This window comes from Fundulus heteroclitus, unplaced genomic scaffold (assembly GCF_011125445.2).
Source record: "Fundulus heteroclitus isolate FHET01 unplaced genomic scaffold, MU-UCD_Fhet_4.1 scaffold_52, whole genome shotgun sequence".
NCBI classification, from domain to species: Eukaryota; Metazoa; Chordata; class Actinopteri; order Cyprinodontiformes; family Fundulidae; genus Fundulus; species Fundulus heteroclitus.
Window position 1 is genome coordinate 2,359,016 of NW_023396945.1, and position 26,393 is coordinate 2,385,408.

The 26,393-nt window shown below is 39.2% G+C and overlaps 1 protein-coding gene across 1 annotated transcript in view; it reads right to left on the reverse strand.

Moving 5' to 3' along the window:
* LOC118560932 (potassium voltage-gated channel subfamily KQT member 1-like) overlaps positions 1 to 26,393 on the reverse strand; it is a 299,911-nt gene that overhangs the window by 126,923 nt on the left and 146,595 nt on the right. The window contains exons 3-6 of the mRNA XM_036132493.1: positions 12,852 to 12,927; positions 11,106 to 11,200; positions 9,547 to 9,587; positions 7,830 to 7,891 (exon numbers count right to left, since the gene is read on the reverse strand). Coding sequence (XP_035988386.1) covers positions 7,830 to 7,891; positions 9,547 to 9,587; positions 11,106 to 11,200; positions 12,852 to 12,927 — 274 coding nt within the window. The remainder of the gene's footprint in view (positions 1 to 7,829; positions 7,892 to 9,546; positions 9,588 to 11,105; positions 11,201 to 12,851; positions 12,928 to 26,393) is intronic.

Here is a 26,393-nt window from a genome sequence, read left to right on the forward strand (position 1 = left end):
GTCTCTCTCCTTTTGAGTCATCTCTAGGTTACCAATCATCACTTTTTCCTTCTGGTAAACATGGCATCTCGGTTACCTCTGTCCAACACCATCTCCACAGATGTGTTGAACATCATTACCACGATCAACAGAATCGCCGTCTAACCCACAAAAAAAGATTTCTAGCTTCACTGTACTCTCCTGGTCAGAGGATATGGCTCACTCTAGAGATCTCAAAGCTTCCTCTGCGAAACTTTACCCAAGAGACATTGGTCCTTATTTGATAGATGGTCCTAAGTTCCACTTCCTTTCAACTTAATGTGCTCATGTGAACTCTGTTCGCCAAAGTTCCTTATGATACTACAGTAGAAGATGGTAGCTTACCACAGCTCAACACACCCTTCAATCTCTCTGTGCTCCCAGGTGATCTTTACAAGTCCTGGATGCCTGCTACAAGCTCCACTGTGACTGACTTCTCTTGGAATCTCCTCCACTCTATGGTCATCCATTGCAGCTCCTTCAACTCCAGCTCCTCACTCCCCAGCTCACTGTTCACTTACCCCAGAGACTCTGAGAACTCGCCTGCTCTATTCTCCATTGAACCCCCCTGCAATGCAAAGCCTTCCCCATAACGTCTCCTCCATAACCAACCACAGAGATCTCATTGCTCCCTCAATGCCTTCTATTAAACGTGGAACTGTAAGTCCAGCTTTTTACAAACTGACATAAACATAAACTTCCTGGTGAACTCCTCGCCTCCTCTAAGTATTCTTCTTCGTTCCAGACACTGAAGACGCCCAGACTCAGAATCCTATCCCCTTTGTACAGATCATTTTGCATAATCCTTGTGAAGAAGCAATTTTGCTTTTGAAACATATGCATATGATTCTGAATGTCGGTCAGTAATTTAGCATAAAACATGAAAGATTAGTCTGAATACTAATGTAGCTCAGTAAGTCAAATTCTATACTGTAATTTCTTCACTTGGGTAGTGATACATCAGAAAGCAACAAACAGTGTTATACCTGTTACATTTCCTTCTTTGGCTTGCTGAGAACTTAAATAATATCAATATAAATATAGCATTGTTTCTTATTATGGTAAATATTTAAAACAGCTAAATATTTTATTTTTGCTATATTTTGTAGGGATAAAAAAATTCTAGTGATGCTAAACATAATATATCAGGATACTTCAAAGATAAAACACGAGTTATTGTGCCATAAAAAAAGTTATCTTTTTTTATGGCACAATAACTCGACCCTATCGTAACTGGTATCTTTCCATTTGTGAGTTTATTTGTAAGTGTGGCATTTTCATTTCCGTCCTCCTCTTTAACACTGCTACAGCTAACAACTTTCTTGTTAGCAATTCTGCTAAAAATAACACTAATGCGCTGTACATTTTATTTTTAATTGCTACCTTTCATGACGTCGTTACATCTGTTGGCCATCACAATAAAGGGCAGCCAACCCGACTGCTCTCCCGTTCCCCGACATTAACAGTCCTCAGATCTAAACTGTGGACAAATTTCAGTTTTCATTCACTCGGTCAACATAGGCTGCAGCAAATTTCAACACTGTTTGAACTGGAGCCCAAAAACAAAACAAGACAAAATTGAGTAATGCAAATTGCTGGAAATTATGTTCACACTTTACTACTCAGTCTTGATATTTAGGCCAAGCTGTGGACTGACTTCAGCCTGAGGCAAATAAAATAATCTCCCTCCTCCCTGACAGGCCAAGCTGAAGCCCAGGCATACTGGCCACTGTTTGAGCTTGTCATTTGGGTATTTTTCATCGAGTGTGCCTGACAGAAAGATAACACACTGTCTCAGAGTGTCATCCATCTTTGTTTCCAAGTTACTCTTAGAGAATTCAATCTTGAGAGTGTGGGGTTAGACACACTGGTGATTAATCAACTCCTTGTTCATGTGGGTGTGAGTGTATGTGTGCAGATCTTTACGAGTCTTTGTCTGCGAGTGATAAATCAATGTCCAGCCCTGTACAGAACACAGAATGCCTTAACCCCTATCAGCCCATACAAGACCAATTCATCTAGAATTGTTTTGCAGACAATACTGGAAAGTTATGCTTTCTTACTCAGGTGGAGCATTAGGACGATTGTAAACCTGCAGCGTTATCAAGCAGGAGTGAAGAGCGGGTATCCTGAAGGGAAAAAACTGAAAAAAAAAGCTGCCGGCTGACCAGGAGTGAGGGCTCAGACAGGCATGGGAACACATCTTGTGCGCGCAGACATCAGTTCATAGTTTATGAATAATTCCTTGGACCTCTGCAAGAAATCCTATTCAAAAGCGCATCAACTGTGACACTAAGGTTTTGCTTGGTGAGTGATTAGATTTATGTCTATGAGCAACGTGCAGAGGATGGTGTAACTAAGAAAACTGCAGAGCTATATAAAGAATGTGCAGCAACACAAGACAAAAGTGTCACTGCAGGAGATTCTAGTGCAAACAACGAGGGATAAAAGCTAAAGATTAACGATGTAGCATGGCTTTGCTTTCATTATATCGCGGTAGTTATAATCAAATCACTTTTAAATTAATTTATTTCTTGTTCATTTACCACTCTGTTCGCTTCATGTCTAGTTTCACTGACAGGTTTAATTCTTGCGATTTTTATTTTATTTTATTGTTGTTGCTCCAGATACAGCATGTTGTTTCTAGGTGCTGTATCTGAAGGTGCTGACCTGTCAAACAGGTTTTTAGAAGTAAAGCAAAACAGGAGATGCCAGATTAAAGGAGGAATTTGGTGCTGATTCAAAATCACAAATCCTCTCTGCAAGGAAAACATTCCAATACTATCTACTGATGCTCATCAACAAAATAAGGTGTAGCAACACAATGATTGAAACCTTACACCTTGCCCCCCCCCCCCCCAACTTTTACGTGTTTTGTTTCCGAAATGTAATTCACTCATCATACAACTGAGTATCTTCCCTACGATTCAACAGTGTATGCTGCTGGAAGTAAATATTGTACCATATTGCCCGCGTCCTCACTAAGACTAAGAAAGTAGAGAACATCACCCCAGTTCTAAAGTCCTTACACTGGCTCCCTGTATCTCAGAGAATAGACTTTAAAATACTTCTGTAAGTTTATAAATCCCTAAATGGCTTAGCACCTAAATACATCACAGACTTCTTATCAGTGTATCAGCCATCCAGAGCACTCAGGTCTTCTGACTCCAGTCTACTCTGCATATCTAGAACCAGAACCAAACACGGAGAAGCAGCATTTAGTTCCTATGCCCCACTTATTTGGAACAAACTTCCAGAAAACTGTAAAAGTGTGGAAAGCCTGAGTTCATTTAAATCAAAATTAAAAACACATTTGTTTAAGATTGCCTTCAACTGTTCTAGTTAACTGAATCACCACTTTTTTGTTCTTTTTTTCTATCTACATTTTATTCCTACTTGCTTTTATTCTGTTTTATTTTGCTATATTTTAATCATGTAAAGCACTTTGCATTGTCTTTGTACTGAATTGTGCTATATAAATAAATTTGCCTTGCCTTGCATTGCCTTACCAGCATCATCCTCCTAGGCATTGAATACACAATTTCATATCCACCTAACTCACTGCCAATGATGTTGTGGACATGTTGAAAAACTCTATGGCATTGCTGCTGTGAAATGTACCTCAAGTGTTGTAGCGATAGCCTGATAAGAATGTTATTATTTAATAGTATATAAAACTTAATATCATGTAACTGTCCTGGTGATTTTTCTCCACTGACATAATCAACTCCCGTCTGCATGCTGAGTACTTGAAATGGATCCACCCCGTTTCTTTTCAATAAATCTAGCTAATAACTATTCGACCCCTTAGGGGCACTCAGACTGCACATGGAGCATTGACCTTTACTCACCAGATGGTCAGTCGGTCGTTTTGAATTGAATCTGGCCTGACGCAGCTGAACGCCATACATTTTACACCCTTCATCCCAATGAAAACATAACAGATGAAACAGATAGGTATCATCAGTGATACACATGCTTCAGAGATGTGACAGCATTTGAGGTTTAAAAAAAAATTCCTTCCTACGTTCAGGTTCAGACCTGCATAAAAACAGATGACATGATAAGAAACGGTACAACAGCATCTTAAGGGTTTGTCTGGTTCAGAACGCCACCCAAACCTTCTATCTAGAGGAGGGTTTTTTAAAGTGCGGTACATTTAGCCCCCTCCAGACACCAAATAGACAACCCCACCCAACTCCCCCAACCACATCACTGCTATTATTTTAGTTATAGTTTTTGTTCTCATTAAACTTAATTGGTCCAATTATACTTCAAAGAGATGTTTGTTGTATAGTGTTATTTTTTTATTTTACCAATTCAAGCATCTGTGCATTTCAAACATTTGTGTTTTTTAAAATCTTGTAGGCTCGACCGGTACTTGTTTTTCACGTGGAAAAACCATGTTCACTCAGGTATGTAGACGTGAATGGGATGAGCACCTGTGGAAGACTTCTTCCACCTTGCGTACGGATTTACAATAAAGTTGCAACATTTCAAGGATAACCGTGAAGCAAATTTTACGTGAGAAATGAGTCTGCTCTTAACAAAGTCACCAAGCGTTATGAATCTAAAAAAGGTTTAAAAAAATAGCTGTAGTTCAACTACAGGAACTGAAGTCTTCTGGACTTCGGTTCTTGTAGATGAACTGAAAAAAGTCTAGTTGTTGTTGTTTTATGTAACCATTTTGGTTTGTCATGTCCTGGATGACTGAGAATCTTCACCAGCACAAGTATTATGAGGGATTCAGACACTGGTGGATTAACCAATTAAGCACAACATGCAAAACAATTACATTTTATACATTATGTCTAAGAATTGGCAAGAAATAAAACTTGATTTATTATTTATGCTTTGTACTTTTCATACGATATTCTCTGGCAATAAGTAAAGCGAAAAAAGAGTCCTAGATAAGTCTAGAACTTGGACCTCATGAAAAACATTTACGTAATTACTGGTGTGTAATTGTATCATTTGAGTAAATGGTTTATTTTGTCCCAACCGAGTTACTGTAGTGTATACAAATGAATGGTTATCATGATATCATTACACTGAGTACTCATAGTATCGCTGTTTCCCAAAAGAATTCACTAGCAAAATGTGTTATCGGCAGCTTCCAAGTTCATCTGTTTTATTTAACCTTAACATTAAGCAAGCATTTACATAAAGTAAAGTGTTAAGTTTAAGTCTAACAAAGAAGCACATTGTCTCATACGGAAGTGTGCATTTGACTTATCAACTGAAGAATGTTTCTTGTAGAGTCATAATAATAAACAAATGGATTTCCATCAAACCGAACACTTTATGAAATTACTTCCTGTTGTTTCAAAACAAAAAAAAGCAACTCTCCAACAGCTTTTTCCCCTCCCGATTGGGGAAGCGCCAGTACTCAAAATAAAATAACTTCTATTTCAAATGATTCACAAATGCTAAATTATCTCTCATTAACTCACAACTATGTCTTGTTTTGTATCACACATTTTGGAATAAATGCAATGGCTACAAAGCTCCTAAATACAGGTTTCACACATCTTATCAAACTCATATCTAACAGTAATTCTTTGTTTTAGGCAGTCTGGCATCCGTTTGACGTGAGAACACTAATTTTAGTGTTTAGAGATTTGCAATTTGTGTATTTCAGTGTATTTACATTCTGCTAACTATCCCTACAAAAACTACTCTCAATTTGAGCAATCAAATGAAATTTAAATTATTTGTTTTGGTAGAATGATGTTAAACTTTGTCCTTTATTTTGTAAAAACTGATAAGAAACATGCAAATCTAAAAACGATAAGCATGACGTTTCAAAACTAGTATAACAGTCAGTAGGTAACAACATACCAACTCTGCCCACTTCTTTTTCACAGTGTAAATGGTAACATGGGTCAACAGGTTCACACACCTGCTGCCCAAAGGCAAAAAGGAAGCCCCCCTGTCTGTGTAACAGGTGTGTTGCCCCATAGGACCATTAAAACTAGAAATTCGCACGAGCAGAAACGCATGACAGCCAGTGGGTGGGCACTGAGGAGAGGAAAACAGTGATTATGAAGGAATTATGGCTGACACACATTCTTGCAGCTGTTTTACTGTTACACCTTGCAAAACTGGTTGTGGCACCAAAACAAACACAGCTTTGATTAGAAATAAAGTCCATTTTAAAACGTTTTCAGAAGGTTCCCTCATTTGTTTCTAAATCATTCCCCTCTTAGTTTCCTACTGCCTCTATGTCCAGATATCATGCAAGGTTAAAAGATGTGAAACAGAAGGGACCATGTCCTCGATAGCACAGACACTTTTAAACACAGGTTTGCGTTCCCAATCAGGAGACTGTGATTACAACACCAAGGCCAAAGCCTGTGGGCCATGACTGAGTCTGAGGGAGGTCTTCAGGCTTTCAATGTGCATCGGTTCAAGATCATTACTCCTCTCTCCAAAACAAAAGAGGTCTGAGAATGACTAACGCATGCAAACAGCCGTTGTAATGAGCGTATAGAGACGGTAAGGTAAATACTCAGGAAAGTGAGGGAAATCCTGAGCTGGCTGACTTGAATAGGGAATGAGTGGCTGTAGAATGCATTGTTCTATTGTATAGGAATTGTTTTCATCTGGATCCTCATTTGAAGTTGAGCATTACATTCAAAACTTAAGTTTCCTGAAAAAAAAAAAATCTAAATTAACAGTAACAAACGATCCCGAAAAGCTTTGACATAAAATAAAAAATTCTTACAATCACAAAGAATTAAACAAACAGTCCTATATGTTATGTAATATATGTGATTGTGGCACTTTTGATATAAGCATTTAAAAAAAGAAATATTATTAATAGACTGCCATATTATGTGACAAAGTAACACTGCTCAAAAGTAATTCAAAAGGCAAAAGCGTTGGGGTATATTTTGTTATTCAGTAGGTCATGTACACCCTCTCCTAATGTCATTCCTTCTGTGTTGCAATATAGTTCAATAAAACACTAATGCCTGCTGTTCAGGAGGAAGACGGCTGCCATAGTGAGTCCCAATGTTGACATCTCATGTCCAAAAACAAGGGTGGACTGGCAGACCCCTTCCTTTTTTATTACTGGGCAGCTAATATCTTGTGCTAATTTCCACCTCCTTACTGGGCTCCTCTTGTCTACTATCTATTGATAAATCTGTAGTTCACCCAGTGCTCTGACACTCCATTTCAATCTTTGCATATTTTTCTTAGTTTAAAGCCTAGCATAATTGAACCACTCTCCATCTCGGACAATATTTTTTTTTAGATTTAGCACAGAGCAGGTGTCATCCACTTTAAATATCCTTTCATGCAGTGTTGTCATCACAATTCACTTGAAAGACTACAGCCTTTCTCTAAAACAGCTGCTGTGTTTTGGTTATGCCTCGATGCATAAAGACCACACTCAATAGCTCCTGCTATGCTCTAATAAGCTCTTTTGCAAAAATAAGCATTTAAATTTTACAACAGCGACAACCCTGCCCAGGATCACTACAAAACAGGCAAGTAGCAATGTTGGCCTATAAGTAAAAAAAAAAAAATAAATGACATGATGAAGAGAAATATTCCAAGGCATAAACACAGTCCATTACAGATGCTAGAAAGGCAGGAACGTGGTGCATGTCATCTGCAAACTGAGCCAGTCCCATAACAGTGGCAGCCATGAGAAACGATCGCAACACACTCACTCAACCGATATCACGGACAAGACGACAAAATCAAAACAGTTTTGCTGTTGAACAGCATCTGCCTTTGCTCCTGAAAAGCTAAAGTCAGACTCACTCAAAGTCAGAACACTCACACTTTGGCATGCCTACCTTATCTTCTAGCCTGATCATGCGTGCCCCAATTGTTGGGTATTCTTTATCTTCTCCCTTTCCTTGTAAGTTAAAAAGGAAAGAAAAAAAGCGTTTAGAAAACAGTTCATAGAATAACTATAATTACTTGATGACAAATCCCCAGATAAATCTTGGCAATTATCCATAAACGGCAAAAACAGATGCAGAAGAATGTATTTGCCATTGAACATATAATTTATTTTTATGGAGTTCAGAAGGCTCCAAAGTGTAATTAGCATCATTCATTTGCAGCAATGAGTGACATGTAAAGGCATGCAAAATTAGGATATGTAGCCTACAATACTGTAGGAGAGAAATAAAGAGCACTTGGGCCATGTAGACTAAATCTAAACAAAGAATATCAAATAGTTGATTACATCACAGAAGCTGTGACCCAAAGGGATAGTTAATTATTTCTGAAAAGTTAGGAAATGCAAAAACCTACAAAAGACCATTCACTCAAACAATAGTTTGCTTTTTATGCCACTCCACTGTTATACCAGACAGCTAGGAGATACTTCACATGTTAAAATTCTCAGAACATGTCTGCTCCGACTCCTTTCTCAACTTTTCCATGTGAATGCTCATTGACCTCTGTGCCAATAAACCCACAGTAGGCTACAAGCATGTCGATGAGGTTTTTCATATGTTACTATAATCTCACATTTCCGGATGTGTTCTCTTCGAAGCTCGGTCATCTCACTTACTTATTGTACTGTTTACGCTGCACCTCAAAGCAGACAACGTTTAACGCCAGGCTTCAGTCGGTGCATGTTAACAATGGATTATCCTTGCAACTAGTGGATTATTTTCCATTGTTTACCAACAAAGGGATATCAAGAGGAATCTATCCTCCACCAAAGTCCCATTGGTGTTCTCTTGTTACTGGTAAACTAAAGTCCAGGAAGGATGACAATCTTTACCCAAACTGGGCTTTGGCTATTACTGACAGCCAAAGAAGAAACTTTGGTTTTTGAAAAGGATTACCATAAATGCTGAGAGCAGATTGTGTATAATGTAAGGTTTTAGAAATAAAAAACAACTTAAGGACAACATTTTATGATCTCTAAAAAAAATCATTAGTGCATCCCAGTCTCTGTTTTGGTCTTAGGCCCTCTCTGACTAGCCATTTGCCTCAACTTCCAGGTCCAACTAAATTGTAATGAAGACACCAAGAGAGTTGCAGGCAAGATGTTAAACTCACTTCTAAAATGCTGCACTCTCTTTAAACCCAGTTCATTTTCTTAACTTGACATGCTTTGTCATATTAACTCATTTCTGGTTGGAAAGAGGAGTTACTGTTTCTGCTTTAGCTTTTGCTCCTCTTCAATTCAGATTTTCCTCCTGCCAGCAGTAATGTTAGTCGGCAAAGACATTCCAGTAGCCGTCCACGGACCCAGTTGGACAGTTTAAAAGTAATTTAACAAATGAATGTTTGTAAGTCATCAGACAGCAATTTACAAAAAGGTGCCAAAACATAGCCGCACACGGTCCAACAACAAGCCGGGAGAACAAATTCACATACTCATGAACACAAAAACACATCCAAAAAGAGACGCATGCACAAACATCAGAGACCTCCATTCCTCTTGTATTTAGTCTGGCTGTGCTTGTGCATGTGTGGGCTGTAAACACAAAAGGTGACGTGAAGAGTGATGGTTGTCTGTCAGATCTAGCCTGTTGTCTTGGTGTTTACCTGGCAGAAACATTCCTGGCTTCCCAAGGGTGCCATCCAGCCTGAGCGAGAACGGATAAAAATAGAGAAATGTTCAAAACGGATACAAAAGAGATCAATCTGGCTGGACAGCATGTTATGGTAACTGGTCCACAAGGAAGAAAACAAGACAAGCTGATTAATCTTGTCACAAAAATACAGTAATCAGTCAGGTAGAACCCTACAAATAAGATCTCAGTAAGTGAATTACTAGATATTTTTTTCAACACTCTTGTTATTTATGTTGATCCAAGACAAGCTTTTTTCTTTTAACCTGATAAACTCAACATAGGTGTTTGTGGTGAAATTAGTGACTGCTCTTTATGTATGCTTTAAATAATTTAGAGCCAGTTTAGCATGTAAATGTAAAACATCAAAATAATACTTTTAGGCTCTGCTCAAAAAAAGTATCAAACAGCTTCTAAGTCATTTACTATTGCTTTATATTTTCTTCTGAAACATCAGGGAATCCTTCACAAAAGCTCAGGGAAGAAGTGAGGTTCTGTTTTTACACAGATTGTTATTTATAATAGCATAAAAAGCACAACTACGTACACCAAGGACTCTGAACACATATTCAGTAAAGTTTTAATTAGTTATTATCCCTGTTTCTTTGTTTCTTTTGACACCAGTTTTTAATATGTTACCGGTTATATTTTCAATATTTTATAGTTTTTTATGTATCTTACTACATTATAGCTTATTGATATTATGCTGATGGTCTTTTTGATTTTTTTCTCTTTTGAAAACATAACTTTCTACAGATCTACTGGCATTTCTGTACATCTGTCAACTGCCTCAATATAAATTAATCTTTTATTGAAGTTCCTTCATCTTACAAAGAAATGTAGCAAAACCAAACTTTTAACTGGAGTATATTTATTCCTCCATAGTAAGAAATAAGGCAAGAAAAAACATTACCATAATGGACCCCAAACCTCTCCAAGCATTTCTTGATTGTACACTTCAAGTTGATCACATTGTCTGGTAACATGACCTTCTGTTCTCTTAGGGTATAAATATCCCCTGACAAAGGCCCATTTCACATAGCCACTCGTCAAAATGGGATAGAGCAGAAGATCGTGCCATTCAAATAAGGCAGATGTGTGTTCATCTTAAGCTAGCCCATATGTGAGGTCAAAGCTTTGTCTAGATTTCAAAAGTTCAAAACAAGAGGAACTGCGACAAACAAGGTTGGACGAGGGGTCAACCTTATCCTTCCCCCACGTACAGTGGGGAAGATGGTAATGGGTCCAAAAAGTCTCTACAACAACAATTTATATAACTTCTTTTGTACACAATTGTACCATGAGTGTCAAAATTGTGTAGCTTGCTTTAAAGAAACTTTACGTTTTTCTTTCTTAAACTGTTTCTTATTGCATTTATTTATTAGAACAGCAGCAAACCATAATTATTATTTTTCCACATTACCATAATGTTATGTTTCTAATAAAATATGTAGGCAAGCAGCTAAAAGCCCATTTCATGATTTTCAACATATCAAAATTAGTAGCAGGAGAAAACAAAGTCAAGGCATCCACCTTCGTTGTAGCTCTTTGATGCGAACCATCATGTTTAGGTGACCCTGGGAATACTGCTCGATCACGTCTCGCACATCATAGGGCTTCCGGGCTTGCTGTGGATCCACGCACATGCGCACAGACACACACACACACAAGAAAAACACACACACACATGGTGGGACACAAAGCCATTGTCAATCACAACCTCTTGTTGCTCGGTCCCCCCGAAAAACATCCCCCAACCCCCCTGGGTGCAGAGAGTTCATTGTGAGCTCAATGTGTGTTTTGTGTGAGCATGCATGTGCGTGCGTACATGTGTGTGTACGCGCTGAGAGGCACATGGTCATGTAGAGAGCAATCGTGTTAAGGTCCTTTCACAGCTTTGTGTGGTGTGACGTTGACACAGGGCCTATCAGAATGAACTCAGTGAACCCTTTAGGGTATCCCTGCTAGACACAGAGTGGTCTGTGCAGCTGGGATCACTTAACCCATAATTGAAAACATACAGCACACCTGAAAATAGCAGGAATATAAAAAAAAATACTACCATGGGGAACTTTTACTATGAATCCAATGCTAAGGCATCTCATGCAGGAATTTATTTAGCAGTATCTATTACTGCTCAGTTTTATTTATTTAAAAACAAAAACATACATGTAGGCTTTACTTCATGGGCCCATGCACTGCTGTGAGTGTGTGCGTGAATGTAGTTTTGGGAGAATAGCGAACCAGAACTATGAACACAAAAACAGGCAAATATTTCACAAACCCTATTTACAGATTCACGATGTGTACTGAAATACTGCATCTAAATAAGGGGCACTTTTAAAATGTCACGGCAGTGTTTCGCGAGATGATAAGTTACTTCTTTGAGATCCCGCAAAGGTTTCTGCAAGACTTCGAAGTTATTCCAGCAAGTTCTGGCAAATGTTTTGTGAGATCCCAAGTTAATTTTGTCAGATTTTATGAAAGGTTTGTTAAAACAGTGAATATTTTACATGTCTGAATTACTTTTGCTACTTCCTACAGCTTCTTGCAAAGCCTTTAGAGACAGATTCTGTGAAATTCTTAGTGACTTCTGGAGATCATACACAAGTGTGTAAGATTGTGGGTTGCAATTGTTGAGACAAAGTTTTTTTTACTTATTCTTGCAAAACAATCTAGCTCCTGACCATGTAGAAAATCTCCATTGGAAATACAAGATCTTTACCTGAACTGCAGAATAACATGTAATCTCCAAAAGGAAAAGTTATTGAACTTCCTGTAGTCTCTTTCTTGCTATATAGGAGAATTGCACTCCCCTGATGTCAAATAATTCCAATAATTGAAAACATAAATATTGTAAATTGGTGGTATATATAATTTCTAAGAGTTAGCTACTAGTTTACACCTGGTAATCACATAGATCGTAGTCAATTGGACATTTTAAATTAGAATCACAGAAATGTTTGTGCATGTTTCATTTATTTGGACTGAGGGGTTGCACGACTTTTAAATAATAAATGCTGAATCGCTTCCCTGAGGTGAAGATCATGTTTTCCCAAAGAAGATTCTCTGCTCTTGCAAGAAGAAAACTTTTACCAGATCTTGCAAAAGTACACAAACACACTTGTACAACTTAGCTGACGCTAATAGATGTTCCCCTTACCCTTCTCTTCCTTTACAACCACATACATAACACGCTGCTTTCACTCAAAATCTGACCTTTTCATCTGCCATCCCTCTAATTCTGTGTTTCGCTCTTAATACTTCTCTTTATATTACCTGAAATTTCCTCCTGGCCACGAAGTACTGCATTCTGCGCAGGACCTTTACAGCAGACCTCTGGGCATGGGATAACCTGTGATGGAAAAGGAGACAAAATAGGGTTACAAACAACAGATTGCTGCTCAGGACGAGCTTAGCTGTAAAATGTGGATGGACATGTTCACTCGAGTTCAACTCGAATATATCTTGTTGCATTTTAAGGATCAATAGGTATTGTATAAACTGTGCAACAGCAAAACACATGTGGATCTAATGCATGGAAAATAACATGAGGGCAAAAATACTGTGTATGTCAAAACACATTGCACCCCCCACCACCCCATCCCACTCATAAGCTTGACCTTTTGGTTACAGCTTTAAATCTGCACCATAATGCAGAGAGAAAGAGAAGCAAAAAAGATTCCATCTGCATTGCAAAGAGTCCAAAAACATACGTCCCTCAGCTCAGAGCTGAACATCTGTGTCAACACGAAAGACAGCCCAATGCAGGGGATCTGTGGAAGACTGAAATTAAAACTGGTGAATGTAAGCAACACACACACACACTCACTCATGCTTGCATGCCATGATCGCTTTCTTGCATGCAATTTAGTTTGTTTTTTCAACAGAGTGCTGTTTGGCTTACTTGGACTGAAACCTTTAAATGAGCCATGTGTAATAAGCAACATGTTGAATGGAAGGAGAAGGGCTATGACAAAAGTTTGGACTGAACCTTTAGTTGGTGATGGGATAAATGTGATTTGAAGACTATAAAATGCATGCGAGAAATGCACAGAAGAATTAGCAGGAGACCGCACATTGGGACAAGATCAGCTTGTTTTGCCCTGACTGATGTTTGGCTGAACCAATGAGCAGTGGCTATACCTCAAGCCATTGCAGACAAGATAGCTCGTCCGTGCTGACAAAACCTTTGGACGAAGAAGACTCAAAGTTAGCTAGTATTTTCTAAAACACCAAGACATGGCTGCCTTTCATTTAGAATGCGAGAGAAAAGACGCAGCGTTGCCAACTTTGAGATGTTGTCGCTACAATTAGTAAATACCTGGACCATTTTAGCAACTATTTTGCTGAAATGAAACTAGCATCAACCAATTTTTTTGCTGCCTCCATAGAATTTTGGAGATTCTTATTTGAGAGGATTTTTCATTGTTATACTTCTCAAAGAGCAGCATGTGCTGCCACAGGCAGCCTGGTCCTCACATGGCAGTCCCTCCCAGCTGCAGTCAGAGCAGGAGATGTCCAGCACTCTGCATTTAGACTGCTAATGCGTCACACATGAGCACAGCCAATCATCCACTTTAGTATCAGTATGCTAACTTTAACTATCTCAGGGATTACTCACACACATTTGTACATCTATATGCCCATAATACAAATGAAAAAACTCCAAATAAGGTTTTTTAAATATCTGGAATACCAAATTAAGCTGACTTTCCTTCTGACACCTTTTTTTATTTTGTACTTTTTAAATTTTTGATTTTCTTCTTTGTTTATCTTTCTATTTGCAACACTTTGTTTTGCAAGTGCATCTGATCCTTATTTGCTTGTTTGTTTTAAAACTTAAATTTGAACACTTAATATATATATTTTTTAAAAGCAGGGATATCAGTACTTTCTGAGTTTGTAGGGAGCAGTGATTGTTATAAAGTCTAACACTGGTGAGAGTAAGGGACTGTGATAATGCTCCTTAGGGCATCTAGGGAGCAGCAAAATGTAACTGAAGGAGCTCACCATCTCTGCAACAGCTTCATGAACGGGGTGAGAGACACTGTCCAAGAGTGAAGATATTTTTGCCAGAGTCCTTCCATCTCCTGGCCTGGCCAGCAAGACTGGCTTAGCCGTATACACAGCGTATCAGTATGGAAAGGAGCTGTTAGAGCCCTGTTGTCGGGCCAGCGACAACAGGTTAGAACCAATCAGATAACTACGGATGTGGCGCAAAAAAAATCCAAGCGACGTGCTCTGGGTTTTTTTCAGTTTGTAGTCCATGAAACATGTTAAGCCATTGAGCAAACTTTCCAGTGAAATTTCTTTGCCACTTTTGTCTAAAACAAAATCAGAGGATACATGATGTACTCACATGCACTTTCTTAATCTTCCAAGGCCCCAAGCAACAAAAATCTCCATAGGCATCTTGACTGTTGGGTACAGAAAAGCACTGCTGCATTATGGGTAGACAGGAGGGTTACCAGACTGACTTACACCCCGTGTAAGTAGGTCTGGCTGGCCAGAATAACCATCTTCCACCACCCACACTGGGTAGAGGGGACATCTTAGAATAGAGCCGACCTTTCTGATAAGCTTACTTAACCGCTTCCTCTCAGCTTCTAAACGGGCTACTGCACCAAGAAAATAGATATAGAAGATGGCTGATCCCAACACAGTCAAAGAAAGTCTTTAGGGCCACCCCTACACTCCAAAAGACCACAATCTCCTTAGGAGATAGAGTCTGTGCTGACCCTTCCTGTTAAGATCCTCAGTGTTGTGACTTCAGTCCAGTTTATTGTTCAGGTGAACACCCTGAAAAATAAGACATTCCCACATCTACCTTCTAAAGATGCTTAAAAGTTCTCATAAAGCAACACAGACATGTGGCAGAATGGAGAAGGATAACCATCATACTTATGGCAACTGCAATAAAATATTAAGCCAAACTTATATTATAAATCATCAATATTTACTTTTTCAAACTTAGTCAACACTGGGAATGAAAAATATAAAGATATATCGATGTACTTTATAAAGTGGATAATAAATCTGACCTCAGAGGATGTAATTGGTATAAATGTATGTTCATATATACGTATTAAAGGAGCATGTTTGAAGTGCTCCTTGGTTTTCCTTCTGTCTGCAGGTGGAGCAACGTTTCGTTCCACTGACAGGCACCTCCAGCTGTAAATGAATAACCTCACTCTTGTGTTAAAGCCTGTGCTTTGTATACATGGGTCATGCGCGTCTATGTGCAGTTGTACACATCTCCCACGCAATGTGCCCGTCACAGCAGACATACATCTACACACATAGCTACACACTCAGTTGACACATGGAAACACATGGCTTCCATCCTCCTCTCCAAATAAGGCTTTCTGTGGAGTCAACAAGTCGATCTGAGGTCTTAATTAGGGCAAAGGGACGACAAAAAGACTTGAGAGACAATACGTTGACAGCAAACCATAAAACATGAACATCAAAGAGAGGCAGTCCACCCTTTTTTTTCCCCGCCCTCCACGCACGACTTGTCCAACCTATATGAAGGGAAACGCACTCGAACAATACCAAACACAAAGAGCATGAAAGCTTGCTTTAGAAAAAAGAAGCTAACCAACCACTCCTTGCTTTTTCTTTGTTGACTATAAAAGAGATGTGTGATGTGTTTTTCTCGCTTTCTGTGTGATCTGGACATCCTAGCATTATTGGGGAAGAGAACACATGTAGGAAACAAAAAACATGTGGGGTTCTGATGCTTGTACAACTCAGTCCTCACCATCCTCCCATTTCCTGCATGATGTGAAACAAATGCGCACACATGCTCAGAGGATAAGTGTGATAAAACAACAAAGCTGAGCAGTTTTTTGTCCACTGCTCCAGTCTTGAATACACATTCACAGAAAATGAAACAACGCAATGGCTGTATTTCTGTGCTGACTCTGCTTCTAAGTCAAGGCGTTCAGCCTCTGTGTTTATTTGTTAGCTTTGCAAGAAGATCTGATCCGCAGACACAGGCTGGGGACTCCTCTTGAGCCAGCAAAGCTCAGACCTCCCCCCACAATGACTTCAATATACTTTCCATTGTTAGGCACCGTATGATTCATTCTTTTGCCCAGGCTAGTAGTCTGTATTTTAATGCGCAGGATTAAACCACCTTCCTTGGCGCCTCTCCGCAGACATGCTATTTTTCATTTGGTCAAATCTAGAAGTCATCTCCAAGCTATATCTGCCGGAGCTCTTAATTAGCCCTGACCCTCTTTGAAAAAAAGAAGAAAAAGATAAAAGGTGTGACAGATTTACCCCCATGGCTTCTTCTTGACCCCCTGTTTTAATAAGTGTTCTCCTTTTTCATTTTCAGATGGTCACTTTGGAGATCTCGGAGTTGTCAGTGGCAACTCTGCCTGTTCCCCCCCGCCACCCCCGGGCCCTCTTTTTGGCAGGGGACTTCCAAATATCCTGTGCTTCCATGGTGCACTGCAATAACCTTAGAGTGAGACGAGAATAAACAAGCAGCCTCAGACATCAATGTGCAATGGTCAGGTCCCAGCAAGACTGTGGACCCGTGTATGTTTCTGTACTGGTGTGTGTGTGTGTGTGTGTGTGTGTGTGTGTGTGTGTGTGTGTGTGTGTGTGTGTGTGTGTGTGTCTTGATAGCTGGTGCTTTGGTCTGTCCAAAACAATGTGCTCTTTCTCTGTTCTTCTGCAAAAATTAAACCGCTTTTTATAGTATCTTCAGGAGAAAAGAAATGTTCGCTTTAAGTGAAGAAATGCCAGCGGGTTATGTGGTAAGAGTCGTAACAGCACAAAGCTGGGAACATATTGTAACAGAAACCGTACAATGTGGATTTTAAATAAGTAAGGCAGATGCCATAATAACCTTAAGAAATGCGATATGTTGTCTGCGCAGCTATTCAGGACAAAGTATCAAGCTCTTTCTAAAACCAAGCATACCCCTTGAACTTTTGTATATTTTGTGACTTTTAGGTGTTTGCATTGTAGGATTGATAGATTAACAAAGTAATCCATAATTCTAAAGTGGGAAAAACCCCTTTGTACATCTAGAGATTTCTTCTATTTGTCAACAGTAGCTCAAGGTTGGTCCCATGTTGGTCCCAAATTTTCAAGTGCAAGTCAAGATTGATAACTGGATTTAAGTCTGGACTTTGACACCTAAATATGGTTTTACAGAAATAATACCTTAGTAGCTCTGGCTGTATGTTTTGTCTTTCACCGCCTCTATAGCAGGATTTCTTCCAACATTATCTGGTGTTTGTTCCATCCAATTCCCTATCAGCTCTGACCAGCTTCCCTGTTCCTCCTGAAGAAAAGCATTCCCTCACCGTGATGCTGCCCCCACCTTGTTTCACTTTGTGAGTGACGGGGTCAAACGTACTCCATAAAGGCCAGATTTGTGAAGTGTACTACTGCCCCAAAGCATGTGGTCCCACTGGCCTGCTCCCAATAGGGCCACAGTGGGACTTGACGATGGGCCGCACATTGGAGGATATGGCAAGTGGCGCCACGTGCACGGTTGCTCATGGTGCGGGACCACACTTTGAACCAAACAACTCAGCGCGGTGGTCAAGCCTGAGTTGGGTACCCTGGCCGTCCTCCGCGCGCCGACGGGTACCCAACTCTTCCCCGCCCTGTCACCCTCTCCATAACTCTCTGGCCTGTCTGCTGTGTTCTTTGGCCTTCATGATGCTGTTTGTCCACGAAGGTTCTCTAACAAGCCTCTGATCTCCAATCCTGCAAAGATTAACTCCGTTTACAGTTCAGGGGACCTAGGAAGATGACTGGTTAAACTGGATTTTGTTTAGGGGTATTGGAATACAGGAAAAAGAATGCACATGCAGTTATAATTTTTTTGTTTATAAAAAATTGAAATGATTAATAATTTTCTTTCCATTTGATAATTATGAGCTACTTTGTGGTCTATCACATAAAACTGCAGCAGAATACATAGAATTTTGTGGATGATAACATGGCAAAATGTAAAAAAGTTGGAGAAATAAAATATTTCTTGCAAGGCACTGTGTAATGCCGGTCTTTTACTTTCCTCTCCCCATGCTTTTTATGGTCTTATTCAAATTGAGAACTTCAAAGAAAGAAAAAACTTCCACAAAGGCTGATGCTGCTGTTTTAAAAAAAAATGGCTTTGTCTTCTGTCTTTCATAAACAGACTCTGATTAAGACATACCAGGAGCAATAGGGGTCACCAAGCCACCACCATACCCAGTTCCCTTTGAGAACTGAGGAGAAATACAGAACTAAAAGCCACATTTGATGTATGTCACCACAAATATAGAAAAGATCAGATATAGGTTTTAGTATCAGCGCTAAACACGCTGCATTCTCGTCACAAACATGAACAATACAATGTTTTAACTTGCAAAAGAACTGCACTGTTTAAAAAAGAATCTCATAAAATGTGATAAGACATCCTGGCCAGCTCAGAAAATATGTCCAAATCCTCTCATTATGATGAGAAAGAAATCAGAGGAGACAATCAGAGTTCTGTCCCGAGAAAAAGTTCTAATTAGCAGTTCTAACAAAAGCACTAATTACTGGTGAATTGCTGTTGGCTTCATTCTGTACTCCTAATTGTGTGAAGACGAAAATAATGAGGAAAAGCCAGGAGCTAAATATCTACTGAATTTATGTTTTAATCTATGTTTTACTACGGTTTAAAAGAAATAGGATTTTAATCAGAAAAAAATGACACTAATACAAAATAAATCTAAGCTACTGAGGGATTTGTTTGAAACACATCATTTAACAGTAAATCAGTGCCTAACGATGGTTTCCTTGGAGCTGTAAGTATTAAAATATACGATTTTGGGTTTAATGTTACAGGGCTGAGACGTTGCTTAAAGAGAAGGGTGTGGAGTTAAATACCATTTTAAGTGAAACCTAATTAGAGAGATGGAGAGCCGGATAATTTAGTGGTTATTACCCCCATGTTGGATTTTATCGTCTAGATGTTATGCCTTGTCTGTGCCAGTGAAGCTAGTTTGCCACTTGCTGACGCTGTTACTCGTTATCCCCATTAATTTGGCTTGCTTTTATTCAGGTTGTAAAGTTGGTGGTCTGACGTTCCCTTCAAATCCTGACGTAAGGACTGAAGATGGAGGTAGACGTTAGACCAATTCAAAGACGCAGAACACATTTAAAATCAGTCAAACCCATCAACTGCCAACATACTCCCACAATAGCTACGTTTACATGTACAAAAGTAATCAGAATAAATGGCCGATCGGAATAAAAATGCATCATGTAAACAAGCCAATCATAATATTGTAATCGGATTAAGCTCAATCGGAATGAAATTGTATTCCGAATGAAAGGAGTGCTTTATGCCGATTGATAATCCAATCAATGTGCATATCAGGCTCAAGTTATTCCGAATGTGGCAAACTGACACAAGTGGGCATGTGCGCCCAACGTAAACGGGACATATTTCCACCACTCACCAATGCGGAAATACAGTTTCCCTAAATTTTTAGGGGAATTTATTAACTGCGAATGTCGGAGTGATTATATTCTGATTAAAGCTAGTTCATGCAACAGCATATTATGATCGGATTAATTGATTGTGTGGCCATATAAATGGGGGGGGGGGGGGGGTCGGGTTTCAGGTAGAGATAGGCGTGGTTTGATACACGTCTTGTTTTGGTCTACGGACAGTGCTCAACAGCCCACATAGCGGTGAAATTATGCTTGCTGCTACTTTAATGCAATTAAAAGGACAAATAGAATCGTTCATTATTTCATTATTCAGATTAAGGAGTACAGTTAAAGCTGTTTATTTCATTTTTATTTTGATAAAGATACATTTCAAAGTTACAAACTTGGAAAATAAATGGCTGAACCTGAAGCAAATATTCTGACTTAGAAATCCACCAACTCGGGGCGAGCAGGTGGAACTGGTGTAGCACACGCATAGGCCATATATGGAGACTTTCATTAAAGACCAATAGAGCAAAAAAAAATACATAAAATAAAACAACTATAAACTATAAATAAACGTGTATAAACTAATTTACGCTGTTGTAACAAAAAGTTTATTTTCACCTTTGATGTTTTCATTTAATTAAATCTGTAGGACACTTTTGTGCTGTAATATCCATATGCAAAATGTGTCCCTTTAATGTTTAAATGGATACAATGCTGTGAAGTACAATGTTTTCCCCTGAAATCACTGGCAGCAGTTAGCCTTGTCACTGTGCATGACAAATATCTAATGTAACTGCTTTGCTGTGGAGAGCCACATGAGGAGAAATTAATATAATATCATGAAGAGACATGCATTGATATATGTGAAAAACTGATTCAGTTCACATGAGTTTACTATCCCATGCATTCATTAAATGATGATTTAGCTGCTTTTTATGGCCCACTGTGGCTATTTATGACAGAATGTGGTCATTGTTATTGTTGTCAAAATTGATATATATTGCCTTTTATGTTGTATGTACTTAATTATAATTGCCCACTCCCAGTCATGTATTCAATGGGGGGCATTGAAGGGGTGGAATAAATACATTCAAATGGGCATATGCACAAAACAAAGCTCATATTTAGAGCCATACTGCACTCAATGCCACACAGATTTCCAACAACTGCAGTCAGTCCACAAACAGATAAAAAGTTTTATGATATGATGGAATATGTGCCTGCATTTCCATCAGACTGGAGGGAAGCTAGGTTTCTTCCATGTGGAGAGAGGGGGTGAGGTGGCAAGGAAGGATTTATGATTCATGGCCTAATAGGATTTGTTGCTATTTAGCTGGATTAGACATGTTAGAGAAAGAATCTATTTATTGCTGCCTATCGGGGGGTCACCCATGCTTGGGGGTGGGGAAGTTTTTGGGGGTTAAGAAAAGTGAGGTGAGGTCAGGTGGTTTGCAAGGACCCTTGTTCTCATTTTTTCCCCCCTTTAATCCAAATGTTTTCTGGGACAACCCCTGGCATTAATGCATTGGAGCACCAAAACCCACCCCCCTCCATTTTCAGTTCCACTACAACCACCACGTTTGGATTAAACAGGTTTTCTTTCATAGTGTTCTGGTAATCCAAGCACATGAGCCCAGCGGTTGGTCGCACCAACACACATTGCTGTTCATCAGTGTTTTTGTGTGCATGTGCATGTCAAGACACAATTAGCACGACCTAGCCCTTCCAGGAGCAAGGGCAAGCTGGAGGTTGTGGTCCCAGCTCTGCTCGCCTTAATCCCGCCTATGGGCCCAGTGGGAAGACTGAAAAGAAGAAGAGGAAGGAGAAAACATACAGAGGGGAAGGTGAAGCAGAAAGAAAGGAAGACGTGAAGGGTGACCTGTGGGCCCTCTTAACTGAAGGGCTTCCCCTTCATAAACCAATGGCTTTAGATTATAAACCTGAACTCCTAAACAAAAGAGCATTATTCTCCCATTCATGTGTGGCTGGGGCTACAGTGGGGAGGGACTGACATTAAAGACTGATGTTTAATTGGGCCTTTCTACAACAGTTTATCTTTTCTGTTCGTGTTTCTGGTTGTGGGAGACCCATTTAGCCCCCAATGGTCAACGGCAATTTCTGAAGATGGGTGAATGTAAAAAGGGAGGGGACAGAAGCGCTGAATGTACAGTAAAATCATTCAAATGGAGAGATTTATTTTGAATGGGTGAGGTTTAAAAAAAGGAGAGACTGATTTACGGGTTGGGATTTAAGAGGTACAAATGTTTGCTCTGTTTCTGATAAGAGCCATCCTGAAAGCACATGTGTTTATGTATGGAAGACAGATACAGATATGCATAGAAATATCCTTGTTTCTTACAAACATGGGCATACAAGATTTTTCACATCTTGTTTACAACGAGGATAGAAAAAAATACTGATAAGAGTCTAAATAAGAATAGAGGCCATTCTATTCTGTTGTATTAAACATAAGTGATGAACAAAAGGTAAAACGTATTCTGGGTACATTTCAATCTGAATATATGGATGTATAAATAAGGCAAGGAGAAGAAAAGTATAAAGGATTTTTTAATGAGGCACTCTATACATGTGAATCCCTGTGATACAAGTTATCAAAAAAGTTCAAACATTGAATGCACCATATGTATAAACCCTTTGTTTTCCTTCCCTTTTTTAATTTCTTCACATAAATTAAATAATTTTCCCCTGGGATCATTAAATTAAGTCTGATAAGCCTGCATAAATGAAATAACAACAGAAACAAAGACAGTATCTGTTTGTTATATATACTATCCACAGCAAGAGTTTGGGCAGCGGAGGGATTAGAAAAAGTAAGCAGATTTATTGGCGCATAAGAGGCTGTAAGTAACCTGGTAGAGTTGCTGTAATAACTTCCGTTCCTGGTTCACCATTCAATTAGCACAGAGCCTCAGTCTCCACGTCTGTCTCTAAACTTTAAACAGTGCAAACATTCAAGATGACAGAGAAGCAATGAGGCGTAGAGGCGGGAAGGTCTAAAAGTTCCCAATCAGGTTTCATAGCAACATTTCAGAATATATTATTTCCTACTCATTTCCCAGTCTAATCTCTTAAATTGCTGTGTTTGTCTTTTATATTTTCAACATTTGGTGTTAAGTGGAAGTTAGTTACAATAGATGTTTTAAGATCAAGACATAATTAATCTTAAATCATTTGTGATTTAATGGGGGTGGGATTAATAGGATTTATTTCCACTGTTGTACTGATGACACTCAGCTATATCTATCTATAAATCTTGAGGAATCCAATAAGTTACTTCAACTACAGGCATGCCTTGATGACAACAAAAAACCTGGATGACTTTAAATTTCCTGCTTTTAAATTCTGACAAGACAGAAGTTGTAATCCTTGGACCAGAGTCCTCAAAAAAAAAATCACTTAATCTTGATGGTATTGAATTGGCCTCTGGTAATAAACCTTGGTGCTAGTTTTGACCGAGACATCTGCTCCCATTACAGAGCAATACAAACTATTGCGACGAGTGTCCTGCCTTTTGAAGTAAAGATGAGAGGCACTGATATTATTAAAAGTTGCCTTTGACTTCTTAAACTTAAACTCAGTCTCTGTGAAATTGTTAGATTCCCTCCCTCTCCGGTCCTGGTTGCAAAACATCTTCACAGCCAAATAGACCTCTGTTTAGCCAAAACTTTGTAAACGCCAGAGTTACACTTTATTTTTATTTCCTCCTCAACACCCACTGAAACAATATATAGCTTCCATTGGACAATTTCATTCAAAAAAGCAGTTTCTTCCATGTTTCCTGGACCAAAGTGGGCTGCGTGAATTCATTATTATTCTTTTGAGCATGGGGGTCAGTTTGGAGCCGCAAACAGTTCACACTGGAGTCAGAATTTTAAAAGTAAAGGGAACGGCCTTGCAAAAATCAGAAATCAGATTTCAGAAAAAAATCGGAATTGATTAATTAAGATTAATTAAGACCGTCAGAGGGACGTAGCCACATTGTGTTGCAGTGCCCCAGTCAAACAGCTCTGATTAGTGGACGTAGGTCATAGCGGATGTCACGCCACACCAGACATTCTTTCTAAATATCTGACGCTGTCAGATATTGATTGCAGGTTACCTTTGTTCGCAAGACACTAAAAACGGCCGTCTGAGAACCTGTCTCACTGTGCAATGTAAGACGGCAGATTTAGAGCCCGCACCAAAGATTGTTCCACGATTTTTTCCAGTCCTTCTCTTTTGTTTGCGATAGTTGAAAATCGCACAGTGTGTATCGGCGGGGTAAGGGCTGATCAGCTTTACTCTGCTGACACTAACTGCAGCAGGAGCTACAGATACCCACCAAGCTGTGAAAAAGGCAAAAAAACAAAAAAAGCTCAGCAGAAGGTAGTGCTTAGACTGAGCTCTGAACGGACAGTGCACTGAGCAGATCACTCACAGCCCATTCAAACAATGAGGTTCAATTGTTGCTTAAGGTAACTTTGAATTATACAGATGCCCAGCCGTGGTTATAATCAGAAGAGTCAACAGCAAAAACAGTACTCTGCTCTCCACCATCTATTTTCTTCTTCTGTGGTTTTTTCAATTGGAGGCAGCCCTAATATTTAGCCCATGCATTAATTTCTGCCGATCTCTGTCATACTGCGCATGAGTCAGTGATTCGCTGGAACAAAACCTTAGTTTTCCGGTTTCCACTACAACAGAAACCGGGTCGTTTTTGAACTATTACATTCTGGAAGCCGTTTGTAAAACTGCCGATGTAAGAAAAAAACATTTATATTGTCATGTAAAGGAACACTACAAAAGAAACCAAACGGTGGCAATTTCACCAGAGAACGTTGTAGTGTAAACAGGGCCCAAGTTTAGAGTACTAAAGACCTCAAGTCCTTAAAAGTTCTATTTGAAAATAAATTATAATGCATATTTTTATCATTTTAAGGTTTCAGAATTGGCTTGTGACAAACACTGCAGAGAAAAATCATTACATGCCATTTTCTTATGTATATATTTTACAGGGATTAGGGCAAACATTCTCATCACAAGTCAAGTTTCTGACTGTGTGATTATTTATTTGTAGATTGTAGCATACAAGGACCATTTGGTCTATATAACAAGAGTTTGGCCTAAAAGACTTCAGAAACTATGAAGAACTCAATCAATTAAAATCCTGTTTTCCTTGCTTTTATTATCTTGACCTTTGTCAAAATAAAAAGTGCCATTTTTGAATCTTGCCGTTATAAGCAAAGTTGATATTCTATCTGTTCTTGTGTTTGCCCACAGAATGAAGAGCCCCACGGCTATGCTGACTCCAGGCCAAGATCATATTTGTTTTGACAGGTCATGGGGGGAGGAGAACAGTGTGCACAGGAACGTCTCTGTCTGGTCAATCTGACCTTCCTAATGCTCTCTGGTGTGAGGAGATGTGAGTGAGTTGCAGTGGGTTTTATTATAAGACCTTGTAACAAGTTTAAAGACTTCTAAAAATTATATGCACTCTGTTTAACACCTCTCATCTAGCAGCACTGTATCTTTTAAGTGCTATAAGGCAGCTGTGTCAACATTTGAAGTGTTTGAGGCCTTAGGGCAAGGCTGTTATCTAAAACCCAGTGTCACGCTGGAGTCAAATATATCAACATGACCCATTAAAGTGATCATAAGGACAGAAATGAGAGCATTTCTAGAATGACAGATACTTCTGGTCGTAATTGCCATGGATTAAAACCCCATTGTTGTTTTTGTTATTATTTTTTGAGGTATTGTTGAGGTTGTTCGAGGTTCCAGGAAACATGAGATCTACTTTCACTGGGAGGGCACACAATAACCAGAATATCTGTGTGTGGGGGTGGGGGGTGGGGGGGTTGTAGTAAAGTAGTAAATCATTGTGCAACAAAAATAGTTTTGAAATGTTTAACAAAAAATGAGAACGAAGTGGCCTCCATGCTATCTGTGTACATCCTGGGCCCGTGTCTGTCTAAAAAAAATGTCACTATAGTAACACATGGTGACATTAAGATTCCTGATTTGTGTTTAGTCCTCCTGAGGCAATGCTTTTTAGGACTGCCTTTTTCTCCAATTACAGCTGCATATCTTTTGGTGTATGTCTCTTTTGCCTTTTCGTATTCGGAGACCGAAGAATGTGCCTGTTCTGACCATCAAATTTAAAGTCTTGCCAGGGATTCTCAATTAATGTAGGTCTGAACTTTGACTAACACGTGGATATGCTTCCAACAGAGTCATTCCATTGTGGCTCTGGCTGAATGATTAGGGGTCACTGTTGTGGTGACCCTCTCACCCCCCACTGCCACTACCATGTTTAATGATAGGGAGGTTGTTTTTTAGGGTGATGAGGAGTGTTTGTGTTCTGTCATGCATAGT